Source organism: Myotis nattereri, assembly GCF_964212035.1.
Source record: "Myotis nattereri genome assembly, chromosome: 1".
NCBI lineage: Eukaryota > Metazoa > Chordata > Mammalia > Chiroptera > Vespertilionidae > Myotis > Myotis nattereri.
In genome coordinates, this window is record NC_138075.1 from 201,515,445 (window position 1) to 201,535,461 (window position 20,017).

General features: G+C 43.4%; 2 protein-coding genes across 3 annotated transcripts in view; one reads left to right on the forward strand and one right to left on the reverse strand.

The window, feature by feature from the left end:
* CORIN (corin, serine peptidase) overlaps window positions 1-14,514 on the forward strand; it is a gene marked incomplete at both ends in the record, with an annotated part of 202,761 nt that extends 188,247 nt beyond the window's left edge. For both annotated transcript variants that reach the window (XM_081088332.1, XM_081088333.1), the window contains 5 exons: window positions 1,289-1,338; window positions 1,487-1,661; window positions 7,235-7,506; window positions 10,310-10,443; window positions 14,332-14,514. In XM_081088332.1, the coding sequence (XP_080944458.1) occupies window positions 1,289-1,338; window positions 1,487-1,661; window positions 7,235-7,506; window positions 10,310-10,443; window positions 14,332-14,514 (814 nt within the window). The remainder of the gene's footprint in view (window positions 1-1,288; window positions 1,339-1,486; window positions 1,662-7,234; window positions 7,507-10,309; window positions 10,444-14,331) is intronic.
* A 2,322-nt stretch (window positions 14,515-16,836) lies between these two features.
* ATP10D (ATPase phospholipid transporting 10D (putative)) overlaps window positions 16,837-20,017 on the reverse strand; it is a 79,375-nt gene continuing 76,194 nt past the window's right edge. The window contains exon 23 of the mRNA XM_081088351.1: window positions 16,837-18,957. Within this exon, the coding sequence (XP_080944477.1) occupies window positions 18,633-18,957 (325 nt within the window). The 3' untranslated portion in view covers window positions 16,837-18,632. The remainder of the gene's footprint in view (window positions 18,958-20,017) is intronic.

Below are 20,017 nucleotides of genomic sequence, written 5' to 3' on the forward strand. Positions count from 1 at the left end.
GTAATTATTGAGCGTCTCTTCCATGCCAAGTTCAGTGCTAAGCTTTGAGGGGATATAGAAGAGAATTAGGGGGACAAGGACCCTGGTCTCAAGGAACATACATTATACAGGTGGGCAGATGGGCTATAAGCTAGTGAACAATGTGAATTTCAGATATTGGGAAGTGCTTCAAAGAAATTAAGGATAATGAGAGAGAGAGAGAGAGAGAAAGAGGGAGAGAGAAAGAGGGAGGGAGGAGGAGATACAACTTCAGGTTGTGGGAAGTCAAAAAGCAATGTACTTTTTATGTATTACGTAATTTGTTGTATACAAATAATTACACAGATCCCCATGCAAATTTAGCAAGAAATGAAAATACAGTAAATCTTCAAAAAGAAATGTAGAAATGACATATGTAGGGATGGATATATACTTATGTATGTATATGTCTAGGATTCTAAGCACATCATGATATATCTAACAGTCCCCCCCAATTTTTTTTTTGTCTTTTTAATTTACACTGTAAATAAATGCTTCATGGTTGGAAGGAGCTTTGTGATTAAAACTTGATGTACCCTACACTGAATTTTCTGGTGCAGCCACATTGATAGGTGCTGAAACATGGGCCATGTTCTTGCCTTCAAAGGTTAACTCCAATTTTTAGAAAGTTCTTCTCCTGAGCCCACACTTCTTATGAATTCTACCATTAGTACTGACTCTGCCATCTAGAGCTACGTGGAATAAAGTTAACCCCCTTTTACCTGCCAGCCAGTCATAGATCCATAATCTAATAGTCTTGGCAAGATTATTTGACAATTTAAATATTCAATTTTTATCCATTCTCTAACATTTTAAAATGATATTTTATTTATTTCAAACTAGTTCTCAAAATTTTTTGACATACATGCCTCTCCATGAGCATAAAAATCTGACATGGTCCCCTCACTGTAGATTCTAAGAAGCAGCCCAATCCTCCCCCCACTTTCTCCTCCTTACTTGGAAAAATCATGGTTTGAGTTCATATTTTGGGTGGTTTCATCAACCAAGATGAGGTGGGAAACTTTGCTAACAATAGCTCCCCTTCTGACAAATGTGAAATTTGATTACGATGATATTAAATAAACTAGAAAAAGTACATGTCCTTTGTACACCCCATCCCCCGGTGATTCTGACAACAGCCCCACCATGAGGTCAGCCCCGCCTTGACCTCAGGCAAAGGTGGAACCTATGGCTTGCTTTTCACGGGTAGTGTTTGAAGTGAACAATGAATGTAACTTAATATTATACCATTTTATGTTTCCAAATCCAGACAGTCTTGCCACAGCAGAAGTAAGATTTCTCTTCTGTGCGCTAAACAAGGTGAGAGAATGAATGATGTCCCAGTGGGGCATAAACTTTATTTAGCTGGGTTGGCTCAGGGGAAAAAAACGATCCCTTGCACGTGACAGCGTCTAGCTGGGTTTGGGGGTGAGTCATACACGCCTCTGCCTCTCCTGCTCCTTGGTAGACTGTGGGCGCCGCCCTGCTGCCCGAATGAACAAGAGGATCCTCGGGGGCCGGACGAGTCGCCCTGGAAGGTGGCCCTGGCAGTGCTCCCTGCAGAGTGAGCCCAGTGGGCACATCTGTGGCTGCGTCCTCATTGCCAAGAAGTGGGTCCTGACAGTCGCCCACTGCTTCGAGGGGTGAGCTGCACCTTTTCTTCTTTGCTTTGCCTGGATCTGGTCATTTTGTCACCTGGGTTCTTAGTGAAGCCCCTTCAGTGCAAAAGCCACCGATGATCTTCTTCCCGGGCCTCTATCTGCTTGGGTTTTTCTGCCCTTGGTGTTGTCAGGCTGTGTACATGCGATGGATAGATCTTGCTTATGATTTATGTCCTAAAGAGGGAGGGATAGGAAGTTTAGTGGATTGACTCCCCGGCCAGCATTGTGTCTTTCTAGCCCTTTCGAATACATCAGATACATGTGGAGTTAAAGGGGGGACTTACTCAAGGGGATACTACAGTGAGGGGAGGGTGCTGGAGGAACTGGTGAGGACTTTGGGAAGCAGAGTTAAAGGTACAATATGTGTGTTAGTCGGGGTTCTCCAGAGAAAGAGACCAATGAGAGCGAGAGGTTTACTTTAAGAAGTTGGCTCACATGATTGTGGAGGCTTGGCAAGTCCAAAATCTAACGGGGCTGGCCCGAAGATGGGGTAGCATTGCAGTTCACATCCAATGGCCATTGGCTAGGTGGATTCCTTCTTGCTCAAGGGAGGTCTGGTTTGTATATTAGGTCTCCCTTTTATCAGTGAAGACCCACCTACATTATGGATGGTAGTCTGCTTTACTCAAAGCCCACTGATTTCAATGTTAATCTCAGCCAAATACACCTTCACCGAAAAATCCAGAATCTTTGACCAAATATTTTGGCACCACGGCCCAGCCACATTGGCACATAAATTAACCAGGACAATGTGCCTAAAGGAGCAGAAAAGGAAGACCAAGAGAATACCTACCCCCAGCTGACAAACATTACTGCAGAAGGTCCTCATATGATCCACCTGCCTGTTATGTCAGGAGCAAGAAACCCAAACCGAGCAACAACAAAGAAAACCCCCAAACATGCATTATGCTCCCAGAAGATCCAGGGGTCAGACACCGGGAAGGACATAGCTGGTGCACTTTGTCTCTGCTGGGCAGCAATGTCAGCGCCAGCTGGAAGGTTCTGAGGCGGGGGTGGGAGGGTTGTGTGTGGGGGGGAGCTGCACTCTCCAGGCAGCGCTGCCAGTGGGCCGGGCCTTTGTTCCTCCCCACATGGGACTCAGCATGGTGACTGGCATTCGGCACAGTGAGCTTCCCAAGGAGGGAGCCAGGAGGATGCGATGCCTTTTGTGACCCAGCCTTCAAGATATGCAGCACTGCTTCTGCTGTGGGGCTGCTCAGATCCAAAGGAAGAAACACAAAACTCTCTTCTCCGAGGGAGGAGTGTCAAAGGATGTGAGGACATTTTTTTTTTAAGAGAGAGTGAGGAGAGAGATTGATTGGTGGCCTCCTGTACTGCCTGACCAGTGGTCGAACCTGAAACCTGGGTATGTGCCCTGACCAGGAATTGAACCTGCCACCTTTTAGTTGTACCGGATGATGTGCCAAACAACTGAGCCACCACACTGGCCAGGGGGAAGACATTCTTTTAAATAACCATCATACCACCAATTTTATTTTTAATAATTTTACTTTATTTAAAAGTCATATTAAGCAATAGCGAAATTTTAAAACAAATTAAGTCACAGTCCTATCACCTAATGGATTATTTTCATTTGCCCAGGTTAATTTCTAAAAAAAAAATGGAATTTTATTTATTTTTTTTGCCTATTCTTGTTCTTTCTCAAACTTGCCACTTACTGACCATGGGCCAGTTCATGAACTTCTCTGGGTCAGTTTCCTCCTCTGTGAAATGAAGGACATAGCAGTCACAGGGGTGGTGCAGCCGTTAAGTGAGCCTCTGTACAGCCATGAGAATCATGCCTGGGATTAATAAGTGACACATTGATAAAGGTCAATTTAAAAAAAATTATTACTGAAGTCATGCATTCTCCCTTTTCCCTTAACACTATGGCGTGAGTATCTTTGCATTTTGCTAGCACTGTCTTTCTCTCCTCTCACACTCACCTTTACTTCCTCACCCTCCTCACAGTACCCCCCACTGCAGCCTGGAGAATGTGCCGGCACAGCTATAACATACATTTCCCCCCAGGTGTCATTGCTTCCTTTTACAATTTGGAATCCCACTCTATACTTGTGTTTGTAAGGTGACTTTCTCATGTAGCAATATATCGCCGGCATCCCTCCAGGTCAACTGACGTAGTTCTAACTCATTCTTTCCCAAAGCTAAATGATATTCTATAATATAGATTTACCATAGCTTTTTTTATTACTATTCCACAGCTGATGGGCATTCCGGTTAGTTCCAATTTGCTACCGTTTTAACAATACTGCAACACACCTCCTTATACAAAGCTACTCACCCACGGGTGCTTGCCTTTCTACACAATAGAGTCCTAGAACGAATATCCAGTTCCAGGTGGGGGTTACAAAGATGAGTACACATTTCCTTCCTTGGATTGCTAACCTAATGAGGTTTCAGACACTTAAACAAGTAATTAGAATATAATGTGATAAGTGATTGTGAAATGCAAATGTGTATATCCAGCTATTTGATCACTCTTTTTGGGAAAGTGGAATATAAAACATCAAACCAGTACCTCCGCTGGAGAACATTTAGCGTCTAAGACCCTAAATTATTGAGGAGTCTGTGTAGTCTGTCAGGAAATACACGGCAATGTAATTGTTTCGGAAGAAGCCAGATGTTTCCGGATGTCTTTTCCAGGTCTGATTTATAACTCCGGGGTAATTAGAAGATTAGACTAGCAAGAGTACATTCATCAAAAGATGATTACCTGAATGAATCCAACAGGCCTTTAAGGGACACACGTTCTCCACGTGCTAGTTCACCCAGGTTCAGATCCAATGTTTGTTGTTTCCGTACGTGGCGTCCGAGTCTCCTCTTTCACGACGGATCTGTGCAGTTAAGAAGAGGCCTTGCAATAGAGAAGAAATATGTGTTTATAATTAAGGAAATGGGTAAGATATCAAAGGCCTTGGTGAAATTTTATGGAACACTAAACTCAACAGAACTGTCAAGAGGGGCCTGGCTTGTCCATAAGAAACTAGAAATGGCCCAACTTCAAACAAGCCTTCGTTTGAATGTGTGCTAATAACTCTGATTCTGTTTTACAGTCTCCAGTGGCCCTGCAAGCTTTTGAGAACTTCTAATTATAAGCCTTACTCTCTGCTGGAGCCATCGATTGCTGCAGTTAATGGGATTTACTTCATATCCTGATCCCATACTTTGCCAATCCCAGTGTGACTCATCTGTAGGTCTCCTCAGGCCTGTCTCTGTTAATTATATTGGTGGGGAAAAAGCCACAAATTTGTTTTGCTCTTCCATGGAGAGGTCTTTAAAAATCCCCAATGAAAATTAAAAACATGAGATGCTAAGCTGATCAGATCAAGTTCCATATGCCCTAATAAGAATTCAACTTCAACAGTTGTCAGGGAGAAAGACTTTGCCTTTCAGGGGTAACGGAACAGCAATTTTCCTGCCTTCTTCCGCCTCTGAGAGATGGAAGGATGACCTTCCTAGGCTGGCAAACAACTAGTAATTTTCGGAAGCATCTGATTTCTCTACAGGAAACCCACATGAATAACTATCATCCTACTATCCTCCTATATAGTAAAAAGCTAATATGCAAATTGACCGAATGGTAGAATGACTGGTCACTATGATGCGCACTGACCACCAGGGGCAGACGCTCAACACAGGAGTTGCCCCGTGGTGGTCAGTGTGCTCCCACAGGGGGAGCACCGCTCAGCCAGAAGCCCTGAGCCGGGCTCACGGCTGGTGAGCACAGTGGTGATGGCAAGAGCCTCTCCTGCCTCCATAGCAGTGCTAAGGACCCCTCAGGGGATGTCCACCTGCCAGCTTAGCTTCCTGCTAGGAGCGGACCTAAGCCAGCAGGCGGACATCCCCCGAGGGGTCCCAGACTGCAAGAGGGCACAGGCTGGGCTGAGGGGACCCCCCCCCCCCAGTGCATGAATCTCGTGCACCGGGCCTCTAGTGTGACCATAATCGCTACCCCTGCTAGGTCACCCTTGTCTTGACTTCTCTAACAAGACTTTTGTTGCTTGTCTGCACTTCTTCCCCCATTATCTCAGCCCATCAAGGAAATGTGGTCTCCTCATCTCCTTTCTCTCTCCAGCTGATGAAGTGCCCTGGGCTGGTCACTTCAGCCCTCTCACCAGGACCGTCAGCTTCTTTGTTCCTAGATCTTTCTGCCATACACGCTGGGCAGACCTGTCCCAATCTCAGTCTTTTAACATACTCGGAAAAGAAAGTGAGAGATTTGACTTTTCATACTGAACCCATGTTGTGTCCTCAGGGTTACTATTTTTTATCTTCTAGGTGCTTATGAACTATGCCAGTAATTCACAGTTTGTTTATTTTCATTTTATCGACGTACGGGGTTGATCCATTCCTTTCAGTAATAATGCCCAGTAAAACGGGAATTTTCCATTTTATATCCATACTTCCCCTGGGGTGCTGTTATTTAGCATCAGTGGAGAGCCAGCCCGTGTGGTTGTCAAAAGCCCTTGGTAACTGACCTGACTCCCTCTCCCCACAGTCCTGCCCTCTGTGGAGGTATTCTCTGCCTTCCTTCCCTTTTCAGTGGAAATGTCTGGGTCTAGAACATAGCAAGCAGTTGGCCTAAAATATGGGCTGACCCATAGCTCCTGGGGCTTGCTGAAACTGGGCGCTCTTCTCTTTCCAACCTTCATAGTTACTTCTTTGTTTCTTCTAGCCTTGCAACTACCTATCCATGCACTCTGCATCTGCACTGAGCAGGGTTCTGTGGTCTCTTGCTTTGGTGGGGTAGGTATGACCTGAGTGGTCTGGAAAAGATCATTCTGACATCCAGAACTTCGGTCTCCCTTGAACAATCAGAGGGTCGGGTCACACCGGGCATTTCAACATGACAGCAATTAGCAGAACTGAGAAGCGATGGCCCTCCAGATGTTCAGGCCTTGTGGTCTGACTTATTGACGCACATCCAGCCCCTTCACGCATTTCCTTGTGGGTCACCCTAAAGTCATTTCACGGCATGTGTCACAAAGAATTCTTTAGAAATACCAAGGGCAGAGCCCGCTTTTAAAAGTAAGACATTTGTAATATTTATAGAACAGCAATGACACTGTTGCGTGATATTTCCTAGAACAAATTTGGTGACCTTTAAACTCCCTCCACATTGTCACTTAGCTATGCTATTTCTGGAGTAAGATAAAATAGGGTGATTTCTATTACAGGTGTTCATTATATATATATTCATTCTTTCCTAAAAAAAAAAAAAAAAAAAAAAGGAGAAATATTTGAGATACTAAAGCAAAAGCAAAAAGGGTAAAAAAGGGAAAGTTTGTACTCTCCAGAAAAGATATAGAAAATCTCTGACCTTGGCTAGCTGCATGAAGCACAAATATGCCATTTTCATATCTAAACTAGATTGTGGCAACTTGCAAACCACAGTGACTGGTTACTGTGCGCAGCGACACGGTGCCTGCCACTGAGTAAATGCCCCTGCCTGCTCCATGCACCTGAGACGCGTGTGAAGCTGAGGCTTCTCTCAAGAGGTTAAGAGGCCAATGGCTCCTGAATTACCATTGCAGGAGAGAGAACGCCGCCGTGTGGACGGTGGTGTTTGGCATCAACAATCTCGACCACCCGTCGGCCTTCCTGCAGACGCGCGGGGTGAGGACCATCATCCTGCACCCGCGCTACAGCCGCGCGGTGGTGGACTACGACATCAGCATCGTGGAGCTCAGCGCGGAGGTCCGGGAGACCAGCTACGTGCGGCCGGTCTGCCTGCCCAGCGCCGAGCAGGCCTTGGAGCCCGACACGTACTGCTACATCACAGGCTGGGGCCACATGGGCAGCAAAAGTAAGACGGGGGGCGCAGCGCTTTGCCTTTCAGCTTGTCACGGAAAGACCCTGAGTTACTTCTGAGACTTTGGCAATAACCCCCCCCATTTCACTTCTAAAAGTATAGGCACAGCCCGGCCAGTGTGGCTCAGCGGTTGAGCCTCGACCCAGGAACTAGGAGGTTTGCGGGCTTGATTCCCGGGCCAGGGCACATGCCTGGGTTGAGGCTCCATCCCCAGTAGGGGGCGTGCAGGAGGCAGCCGATCATTGATGTTTCTATCTCTCTCTCCCTCTCCCTTCGTCTCTCTCTAAAAATTAATTAACATATTTTTAAAAAGACATAAATAAACTTTTTAAAAAAGTATAGACACAAATGGTACATACTGAGCATGTGCGTCATTCCCCCACGCAAATGATAGATGTTAGCTATGGCACTCAAACCTGCCCAGCTCAGAGGCAGCCCCAAAACGCTTCTCCAGCTGAGAGTCTCTCTCCAGGGAGCCAGTGCCAATGCTTTGGCGCTGCCAAGCCAGATGAGACCTGTCAGTCATGCCTGTGACCCGCCTCCATGGGTGGTTTGCACTCTCCGCAGGCCAATCACCTGTGCCTGACTAGTGTTTAGGCATTCTGTCCTGCAGCCTAGGGCTGGGCCCAACTTCCAGGCCTGCCTTGTGATTTGGTCTTGTGGACCTTTGTAAGACAACCAGGAAGTCCTTCTCCAAGGAAAACTGGTTTGCTATTTGCCTACTTAAATTGATTAAAGTAGTTTGGCTCCCTAGATCAGTGGTCGGCAAACTCACTAGTCAACAGAGCCAAATATCAACAGTACAACGATTGAAATTTCTTTTGAGAGCCAAATTTTTTATTTTTATTATTATTTTTTAAATATATTTTATTGATTTTTTTACAGAGAGGAAGGGAAAGGGATAGAGAGTTAGAAACATCGATGAGAGAGAAACATTGGTCAGCTGCCCCCTGCACACTCCCCACTGGGGATGTGCCCACAACCAAGGTACATGCCCTTGACCGGAATCGAACCTGGGACCCTTGAGTCCACAGGCCGACGCTGTATCCACTGAGCCAAACCGGTCAGGACGAGAGAGCCAAATTTTTTAAACTTAAACTATATAGGTAGGTACATTGTTATTAACTTAATTAGGGTACTCCTAAGGCTTAGGAAGAGCCACACTCAAGGGGCCAAAAAGCCGCACGTGGCTCGCGAGCCGCAGTCTGCCGACCACAGCCCTAGATGATTTGAACATATAAAACATAGAAATTGAAACATTTTTCCTACTTACTCCCAGCCCCCAAATGGACTCTCAATTTTGCTTGACCTCTTAGGGTTGAGAATATGAATTTAACCAAGTGACATTTTCTTTCCAAGGCCACTCCGTGCCACGGGTGTGTATGTCTCTCGGGAATGGCGATGCTGGTGGCTGTTCTGTGAGCCACCTTAGCAGCTGCCAACTTGAAGGCCTCTTTTTTTTTTTTTTAATTTTGTCAGATAAATGTTGACCTAAGTTGAGTTTCCTTTCTATATGGTCAATTGATGACAAAAAAGAAAAACTCAATAGACAGAAGTAAGTCAGTGATGTCTGAAAGGCTCACATATAAGAACGTCAAAGGCAAGGTCAGACATGTGATGTCACCGTTCCTGGCACCTTGCTTTCTAAAAGCTACAGTTAGTACTGCAATAGCGATAAGACCTGAATATACTTTCTATTGCCTCTCCTCGTACTGCTCCCACAATATCCACATCAAACTGACAGCAATCCTGTAGTATATCTTAGCTGCCACAAATATAGTGCGGCGTGAGGAGCAAAGATGTGGATTTGGTGAGAAAGTCTGACTATACAGGGGAAACATAACAGCAACCGTCTAACTTCTAGGACTATTGTAAAGATTACAGACAAGAGGCCTCGAGAATGGCGAGGGGGGGTGCCTGGCCTGCTCTTAGTACCCCATGCATGTTAGCGATTGTTCTTATGACCATTCTTTGACAACTCCTGGAACTTTCACTGTCCTCATCACACTGATTTTTCCAAACATGATTCCTTCTCCCAATAAGGTCCCCTGTGCATTTTCACTGCATCCCCATCCCTATTTGTAGAATGGCGAAACAACCATGAATTCATGCTTCGAAAAGCCATTGTCCTCTTTTGAGAACTTTCCAGCAAGATGGCATTCACACAGTCCTCTCGGATACTAATGGATGGCTTTGTCCCTGTCAACATCTCTCTGTCATGTCCTCTAGGATGAAAGGTTCTTACCTCAAATAATGGCCCCCATAGCGCATGGTCTTGTGGTGAGACACAGGCGTTAAGCCGAGGAGAGGGCGGGTCCTGCCTGCTGGAGGCGCCGGGTGTGGCCTGCGGCAGAGCTGGCAGCCTCCTGTCTGGGGCAGAGCCATGGGGTGATCACTTTCCAATTCATTGCAGTGGCTGTTGGTTTTATTGGAGAAAGTGCAAGCCAAGTTACCTACCCGGGTGACTTAACCACTCTGCGCCTCACTTTTCTCAATACAACAAAGGGGTTTGACTGGAGGTTTGCCGTCAACCCTTCTAATTGGAAAATTCTGATCGCAAACAAGCCTTGATTTTGAAATGACATTCTAAGTAAAGAATAAAAATGTAATCATTTCATATATAGTTAGCCTCATTTTGAGCCATTTTACCCTTCTTTTAATATTTTCTTCCCTCCTTCCCTCCTCCCTTCCCTTCCCTTCCCTTCCCTTCCCTTCCCTTCCCTTCCCTTCCCTTCCCTTCCCTTCCCTTCCCTTCCCTTCCCTTCCCTTCCCTTCCCTTTTCTTTTTTAATACCCAGTGCCCTTCAAGCTGCAGGAGGGAGAAGTCCGGGTGATTTCTCTGGAGCAGTGTCAGTCCTACTTCGACATGAAGACCATCACCACCCGGATGATATGTGCCGGCTATGAGTCCGGCACAGTGGACTCGTGCATGGTAAGTCGTTTTCTGATTATTGAGGTAATTCAGTTCAGCAATAACTCCAGGGGGCCCACACAAACTCATTGTTATTCACGTGAGGCCTTTCGGGGACATTTTTGGAAAATGACTTGTCAGCAGATGTGTATTTGCGAGTCCCCGTACTGCCTCCACGCACTTGGCTCACTCAGGTGGCCATCAGCTCACTCCTCCACCGCCTGGGGCACAGCACATGCATCAGCAACCAAGGGAAAGCAGCTGTTCTGGTCCATCTCATGGGACCATTTTAGGGGCTAAGACTAATGAGTTTCTAAGAGGAGCAAGTGGTAACCAGGGTCCCAACCAGGCTGCCTGGGAAGCAGGGGGATACCAAGGGCATTTTTAGCCATTGGGGTGAAGGCATTAAAGCACAGGCAACACCCCAGCACCCAGGCGTGTGACAGAGCCACCTCTATCTCAGCAGGTGGTCACACTGGCATTGTCTGGGCCTGCACTTGACTCCCAACACGTCTACAAATGTCCCTGCATGCGACTCAGACACTCGGGATTCATGGTCACAGCAGTTCATAGAGCAGGCTCACTAAGCAGTTCAGGGAAGCGTCTTCTTTGTTACTTGGTAAACACTCACTGGCTATTGCACTGGACTGGCTCCCAGGGAAGGAAAAAAAGGGCAAGTGCTCAAAGAAGCTGACGACGGAGTAGGGACAGCAGTTATTCTCCGCCAAGGCTGTGAAGCACCTTTGCTATTTCACTGCTTTGGACTAGGTCCAGCTGCCCCGCCCCATGTTAGAATTGAAGAAGTGATTCAACAAGGATGTTACTGCTGGCCTAGCATAACAACATGACACTTCTGGTGGTCCTGCCTCAGAGTGGGCAGCCCCGGGACTGGGGACGGCCCGGTGGGATTCCTTAGTTGCCAGGGAAAAGAGGGAGGCAGACAGTTGGCTCCCTTAGAGCTTCATGAGGCCACCGTCCCTGTAGCCTCTTGGCCACAGCATCCAGCTGAGGTGGGCAGGGATGGAGGAATCCCGCCTTCCAAGCAAGAGTCCCGGGTTTGATTTCCAGGACTCTTAAATAATACATAAATATTATTTATATTTAAGTATATATAAATAATTAAAATCTAAAAATAGTGTTTTGGGAGGCAGAATGGTATAGGGCTTGTTACACAGCATTTGCAGCCTGAAAGATCTGGGTGGGACCCCATCTCTGCTGGTAAGAATAATACCTGGAGAAATTATCTAACCTCTCTAGAAAGGTTCTTCATGAGTGAAATGGGACTGAGTCTAATTTGCACGGTGTTTGGTGTATGTGAAAGCCCCTATCTTTCACTTATCTGTGTGGGATGTCTGGCATATACACTCAACCAAGAGTAACTGTGTGAATATTAACATTTATCACTTGGTGCTTATTATGTTGCAGAATCTCTTCCAAATGCTTGATAACAACTCATTTAATCCTCACCATCACCTATTGTGATGTTTCATTGTTTTTCCTAGTTTACAGATCGAGAAAAGAAGGGACCAGAGAGGTTCAGTAATTTACCCAATATCACACAGCAGGAAAGGTGGTAGAGTAAGGATATGAAGCCACGCAGTCTGGCTCCAGGGCCCCGGTGTTGGGCCAATGTGCCATCTAGTCGCACTGATGACTATGAATACATTTCTCCAAAGGAGGGGCAAGAAGGTGATTCTTGAAAGAGAACTGAAGGCTGTGCACAGACACAGGCACAGGCATTTCATATCTGGTGCCTAACGTGAACTGAGTCATGCCAACTTCTTCAGCAGTGGGAATTCGGCACCGCGGGGATCTTAACTGCCTATCAGAGATTCTCTAACACAGCTCTAGGTAGAAAATAAAACAAACCACAACACAAACCAAAGCTAGGTCTGGCTTGACTAGGTCTGAAGCAAGATTCTTCACCAGAACCTCTCGTTGTCTTTCCGATTTATCAACGGGGCCCTTTGGAAGCTGTGGGTCCCTCTGTTAAGGTCTAGAAATCATCGGGATCAGTCCTGAAGCTAAACATTAACTTTGGCCCAAAGCCCAGGATTACTAGAGGAAAAGAGGGCCAGAAAGACCAGACAAACTGGGCCTCAGCTGTAGTCTCCCTGTCGTTTTGAATGGCTGCTTCTGCGCCTCTTGTTCTCTACCTTAGAAATGTCCATCACCTCGCTAACCCACCTCACACCCGCGAGTTAGGAAGGCACTTTGTCTGTTCTTCCCCACCTGGAAGTACTTGCTCCTTCCTGTGAGGATGCCTTAGTCCTTAGACTTTGCTTTCATGTAAAGGTATTCTGGTTAGCAAAGCGGACTTTCGGCCCCTCGGTGACAAAAACAGTGCCTCCCTCTGTGTGGGCCTCAGCAGGAACCTTGCAAAGAGCAGATGCTAAATAATTATCGGGTTAAATTTCTGATCTGGAAGTGTAGAACGAACCTGTAAACATGCCCCATTTTAATCAACTCTCTGGCATAATGAATAGCTCAATCTAAGTAAGTCAGTATCTTAGCATTTCTCCTATATAAGGGGAGAAGAAAAAAATGTGGAGTATGTCTAATACAAATTGTGGAGTATGTCTGATATTTCCAGTAAATTTTGCTTAAAGTTTTCCAATCGGACTCTTTAGGCAGAACAATTTATTCACGCCCTTGCATGGTCTACGCTCACTACTTATGTTTATGGCATTAGGAATTTATGATGTCAAGATCACCACCTCCCCAAAAGCTCACAGCACAATCAAAAATTCAGTTTTGCTTAACAGCAGTCCTATTCACTGACATTTCTCAGCAGAAAGTTAGCCTAGTTATTATAGGGTTGGAATCCTGGTGCTAGGCTGCCCGAATTTAAATTATAGCCCTGCCAATAAACAAGTTCCACACCTGTTGTGCTTCATTTTTATTATCTCTAAAATAAATTTAATAATAATTATTATATCACATTATTACTGTCATCAACACATAAGGATTTTGTGAGGATTAAACGAGGTAATACAGGGCAAGTGTTCAGAAAAGTATCAGTAAACATGATTACCGTTGTTCTTCAATGTCGCCAAGTGGGAATGAGCATAGATATACTTCCAAGTTTGAAACTCTTGCAGTGCGAGGAGTATTTGTAAATTTCCACCATATTTGCTTCCTTATTTTCTCAGGTATCAATCCTTTTCTTTTGAGGCGCTGCAGAATACACCCTCTAACCTACTCTGATCTTTCAGATGTAACAAATATTAACTTTCTAAAGTTGTTGTGTCTTAAGATTGATTATATGTGGCAAAAGAACCGACTATGTGTCAAGTGCAACACCTAAACTTAAGTATCAAGAATGAAAATCTCTATTCATATGGAATATAGATTATAAAGAAATGAAATACCTTATGGTAAATAATTCTTATGTGGTATTTTCCATTCAAGTATGCTAATTGCCAAGGTCCTAGGAACTATTAAGAAATGCAGTATGTGGTCCCTGAGTGTATTTTACTTAATGCATTCATTCACGTAGTCAGAATCTTGAACGTGGTAAGTTCCATGTTGGGTACTTTCTACATTTATAAAATGGGTCAAAGTTAAAGAATGTGGTTATGAGAGAATTGATTCTGATACAATACTTTTAAGAAATATGACACATTTTGATAAGTACGGGAAATGACTGACAAATGTCTTCTGATTTCACAGAAAAAAATAGTCTTTTCCCAAGCCATCCCTATCCTTTTAGACTTTAAAATGTCCATTTGGAAGTTCCGTTTATGGAGTGGAGAGCATGTCCCTCCACACGTTGATGATAAAAGCTTTGTGGAAATTTCCCCAAAGGTTGGTTAAGCTGGGCTCGGCTGTAGTGTACCCTCAGGATAACATGCACACCGTTAGGGCTCTGAAATACCCGTGACTAATGTTCCCTGCTATTCATTACAGGGGGACAGCGGCGGGCCGCTTGTTTGTGAGCAGCCTGGAGGACAGTGGACGTTGTTTGGCCTAACTTCATGGGGCTCCGTCTGCTTTTCCAAAGTCCTGGGGCCTGGAGTTTACAGCAATGTGTCCTACTTCACCAAGTGGATTGAGAGACAAATATACATTCACACCTTCCTCCTAAACTGATTCCAAAGATGACCAGAGACGTGGCCAGCGACACTCAGAGAAAACGGGGTCTTGGCTGTGGAGCACTTTCTGCAAACAGCTGTACAGAAAAGCACTCCCTGGGCACAGGGACAGGGGTGCTGGGCAGTGCACTGCACGCCTCCATGCTTGTTTCAGGCTAATGTTATTCAGCTTTATTTTTCAGCTTTATTTTTCTTTCTTCAAGTTCGATGAAAGTCTTTTTTTTTTTTTTTTTTTTTTTTTTTTTTTAAAGCAAAGCTTATTTTGTTTTGTCAGCCTAACCTTGACCACTAGTGCGAAATTGCCGGCCCTGGAGAGTGAGGGTAATGCAGGCGCCAGGGCAACAGTTATAAAGTTCCCTCTTATCCAGTCACAAAAAAAGGACGCTGAGATGCAGGCTGACCAGTCTTTGCCAGCTTTTGTTTCTCAAGTACAATAGCTTAGTGGCAACTTTCATGTAAACCTTGGTGACTTGCTTTTGATTTATTAAAAGCCAAGATAATTTACATGCTTAAGTTATTGACTATGACTCTTCTCAAGTCTTTAAAATGTGGAGCACTGATGAAAGACAGAGGCGACAGACAAGTAGCATCCCTGTAGGTCGCTGCAGCAGCAAGACACACGGAACACAGAGCTCTTTAGACGTCACAGTGAGCACTGACATGGGAGGGCTGCGTGTTCTGCATTTCAGCCACGGTGGTAATGTGGCAGAAAAGTCCCCACAGAACTTTCCCTATAGCTGGGGTTTGTTCAGTGTCTGAGATCTCAAAAACTAGGAAAATATCCATGGACAGTATTTTTATTTGGATCCCCCTATGTGACAATTGAATTTGAGATTCTACTTTGCCAAAGGAGAACTTGCCTTAGACTGCAGAGATGCAATTTAAAAAAAAAAATTAAATTGCACCTTACCCCATGAAATATTTTCCAGTTTGTCCATACCAATGAAGTACAGACATGTATCTCAAAGCACAGGAAAGCTTTGCATAACATTTTGTAATTTTCCCTGAAAGATGTTTAATATCTGGTGTTGCCAGTTCTTCCCATCGATAATTAAAGCAAAAATTTAAAGATGCTTTTAAGCACTAGGCCACTTTACCCACCTCAATATGTTTAGTGATTAGTGGTTATTTTTTCCACACTAAAAAGCTTCAGAACACAAGTCATCACCTGCACCTAATTTAGTCAGTCAGGCACCCATTTTTGCAACATCCAAATGCCTTTGGAACAAGTAGGATTCCCTACTAAGCTCCACCAGCAACCTGGACTGCCTCCGCATTCCACATAGAGACTACCTGCAGTTTTATACATGTATTTTTGTACTCTTTTCTACGTGCACACATATTTGAAATCCAAAAAGTTGTCTTGACACTTTCCATGTTATTCATCGCTTGTTCTGTAGTTTGTATAAATGTATTGAGAATGTGACATCCAGCAATTGAATTTTGGTCACAACTGTATGGAAGTTGAAGAATATGGGTCAGTTTCGTTTTGTTATAGTTGTAGGTACATACTTAATGTAATGACTTTTAGCCTTGCTCAACTGATGTTCAGTGAAATGTACATGTTGTACTTATTTTAAATAACCATTAGTACAAATAAAATAGTATACTCTCTTTTTTTATGTGTGTGGAGCATGGATAGTATGTCCCAGAAAATTGTCTTTCCCAATATAATAGTTGGCACCCAATTTCTCCCCAGTCAAAATACCTGTCTTCTATTGGACTTTCACAGGAACGTGCTCTTTTACTTTACGGGACAGATAACGCCTTGATTAGTCTGGAATTAGGGTTGCTAATACTCTCAAATTACCCATTGAGCATCCAACAAAAACTGTAGCCCTGGTAAGAGTGTAAGGATTTTTAATGTCTAGAGTACATTTCAGGAAATGGATCCAATTCTTTCGTAAGTCTTTTGGGGTAAAATTGCATCCCCAAATGTATACTATTAAGCACGTTTCTTTGGCTTCTAGGAGCAATTATGTTAATTTCTCAAATTTTGGTGAAAAACGTTCAATACCGAAATGCAACAGTTCACATCAGCTTGGGTAACCTGTGTAAGAGTTTTTTACTTGTAAATGAGACCATTTAAAGGCTTAGAACAGATCCCAGTTCCTTTTCATCTGGGAGGCAGATGGTATTTAAGAACCCAGAATTTGTCAAAAATTTAAAAATACACTTTAACATCCAGAAAGAAAATACAATTTTTGTAGCAAATATATAAAGATTATATTAAGTACATGATAGCTTCACTTCTGTTCAGGGCATTGAGTTTTTAACTAATTTATTTAAAAAAATCAGTATTCAGTGTTCTTGGGATTTTGGAATCAAGGAATTGTGGCCCCATCACATGAACACTCCAGAGTTTCATCTACTCATAAGTACAGATACTTGACAGTTTTTCTTAGTCTTTTTGGCTCATTCCTTTATCATTAGATTCTAAAACTTTATTTATTAGAGAAAATATTTCTAATTTTTTATTTATCAGAAGATTTATCTCAGGGAATGAATGCCAGCTACTATGAGGATAACAAGTGATATAACATCATAGATTTTTCCGTATAAGAAAAAGCCCAAACAATATTCTGGTAAAAGGTGTACTTAGAGATTTTCCTTCTAAGTTCTGGTACCAATTACAGTTGGATTCAGTGAGTATCCACAGGAGTGATGACAGTTTTGTATCACATTATTTATTAAACAGTTTATTTAAAATAAAAATCTATAAGGAAGCAGAAAGCAACTTCCATTAGCTATGTGGGATTTTGAAAGTTCTGGAAATTGGTCTATATAAAAGACTGTTTACAATAATATCAGAAGGCTACAAAAATAGGACAGTAGGCAGCAGGTAGAAGATAAAGTCCTGAGAATAATAGTTTAATAGTCATTAAGACAACTTTGATAAAGAAACAAAACATTAGCATGGAGATTTCATGAAGGGAATTCTGGGTGATTGGTGGCTGACAATTTTCAGATGAACTGATGTAGAATTTTAAAAGAACTCAACAAGAATACATGATTTTACAACTGGCCTTATTTGGTATAAACTAGTTTCTTGTTCCAGCATACATGATTTGCAACAGCAGTTAACCTGCAATAGATATTTCTGTTCTAAAATGTATTAAAATACAAATTTTTCTAAGAACCTCATGGAATCCTGAGAACCACCTGTCCTAGTCTCAATTCCTAGCTCATTTTTAGAGGTTACAAGCCCCAAAAAGTTGTATGGCATTGCAAGGACTATGAACTCTCAAATAGTCTCTTGATGATTGTTTTGAAATTGATTGTCTCATCTTGATCAGGCCATTGTCAGTTTTAGGATATGACAGGATATTGCCAAATGGCCCACGGGCTCAGCTGATTCTGTGTCTCACCCATGGCTTCTGTTCCCCAATGAACATCTGCACACAGGTCGACCCGTTACCTGATGGAGGCCTAGCCTCCCCCTTGCCCCTTCCCAATGAAGGCTCCACCGCAGGAGAACACTGAAATGCACAGAGAGGTATGCCTAAGCATCTTCAGTCAGAAGACCAAAAACACCTCAGGAAATAAAAAGCTATTAATAACTAACTATATTCTATTATTCTATTTTAGGTACATTGTTGTTTAAAGGGCTCTTGTAACTTTTTTCCTCTGGAAATTAGCCATTTATAACTTTTTCTTTCTTCATGTGGAACTCTCTGAATTCCAACTAATCAATCCAACTACTTTTTTTTTTTTCTTAAAAAAAAATCAAATCAGATTGGAGTCTGCTCAGTTAAAGCATTTCTCTGAAATCTGAGGTCTCACAGTAAAATAAATATATCTCAAATAGTGAAAACACTTATATGCCTAAGACAATTAAAATGCTCTCTTAAAATCCAAAATGTTTCATAAAAACATTTGATTCTGAATTAAATACTTTAATTCCCTAAACTCTGTCTAGGTCAAACCCTATCCTCTCTTACAAATGCATCTGTGAACATACCAGCAAGGTCATCACATTGGCTTTTTCAGACCAGTCACATATTCATGACCCTTAAGGGAAATCCGAGTCATTCCTGCTTGGTAGAGGTGCCTCTTCAAAGTCCTCTTCCGAACTCGAAGGGATCGTTGCAACTCCAAAGAGGGTATCCTGCCTTTTTAACCCTTTGAGGGTCCAGCCAACCATGAGGTCTTAGTTTCACAACAGTCTGAGTCCAAGGCAGTTTCACGTACATTTCCGTGCTCAGCAGCACAAGAAGTTGCTGACATCATGGCAAAGACAACAGAAGGGCCGCTCATGGCTCCTCTCTCTGACTTGGCAGCTGAGTGGTCAGCACACTTAGACGTCGCTTGACCCATCTTTCCAGCCCCTCTCCACTTCTTGAGGGCTTCAGTCCTCTCCTCTGGAGTCAGTCTGTCCAAGTGCTTAGCCCTCAGGAGTGGAGACGGAAAAAGGGATCCCTGAAGAACTCGGTAGATAAACCTAGGTTACAAAAAGCATCACGGAATTACCTTCACCTCAAATGCATCAGAGGACACAAAAAATACTCACCAATTAGAACTAGTAGAAGGGTGGTCTGGTGGCCCCCTTGGGGTAAAGGGGGAGGATAAGCAAAATGTAAAATAGAAATGACAACAATATTAAATAATTTAATATTTGTAAAGCACTTAAGAAGTAGTGAGTGCCTATGAGTGCTTGTTAAACAAATAAACAAAAATGTATAATAGTAGAGATACCAACAGTGCTGCATCATAGGTGTAATGTTAGGTTAAATAAGAAAGTACATGTAAAGCAGGCAGAGTTGGCACATAGCAAGTGTTCAAAAAAAATGTTAGCTATGAATGGCTTACAGCTACGGTAACCAATTACCACAAACTCGTCCTGCAGCTGGCAGTATTTATGCTGTTAGAGCATTCTCAAAAGCCTTGTGGGTCACCAGTGTATGTCATGGGGATCTATGCCATTAGATAAGAGGGTCTTCCACAGATCTTTCCTGTATAATCCCATCTCCTCTCTTGAAGGCTGTAGAGATGGTAGAGCAGCGGTTCTCAACCTGTGGGTCGCAACCCCTTTGGGGGTCAAACGACCCTTTCACAGGGGTCGCCTAAGACCATCGGAAAACACATATAATTACATATTGTTTTTGTGATTAATAACTGTGCTTTAATTATGTTCAATTTGTAACAAGGAAAATACATCCTGCATACCAGATATTTACATTACAATTCATAAGAGTAGCATAATTACAGTTATGACGTAGCAACAAAAATAATTTCATGGTTGGGGGTCACCACAACATGAGGAACTGTATTAAAGGGTCGCAGCATTAGGAAGGTTGAGAACCACTGTGGTAGAGGGATCCATGAGTCACACTCCTAATCTCTGGCAAAAGGTCGTCCAGCCATACTCTTGGCCTCTCTAGAGCATACTCCAAAGAATCAGTCTCCTGATTTTAGCAACTTCCGAAATATGGGTAGGCTGAGGATTTCCTAAATCTATTTCCTTTTAACTTCAGTAGATCTTCCTTCATCTCTTTTCTCTC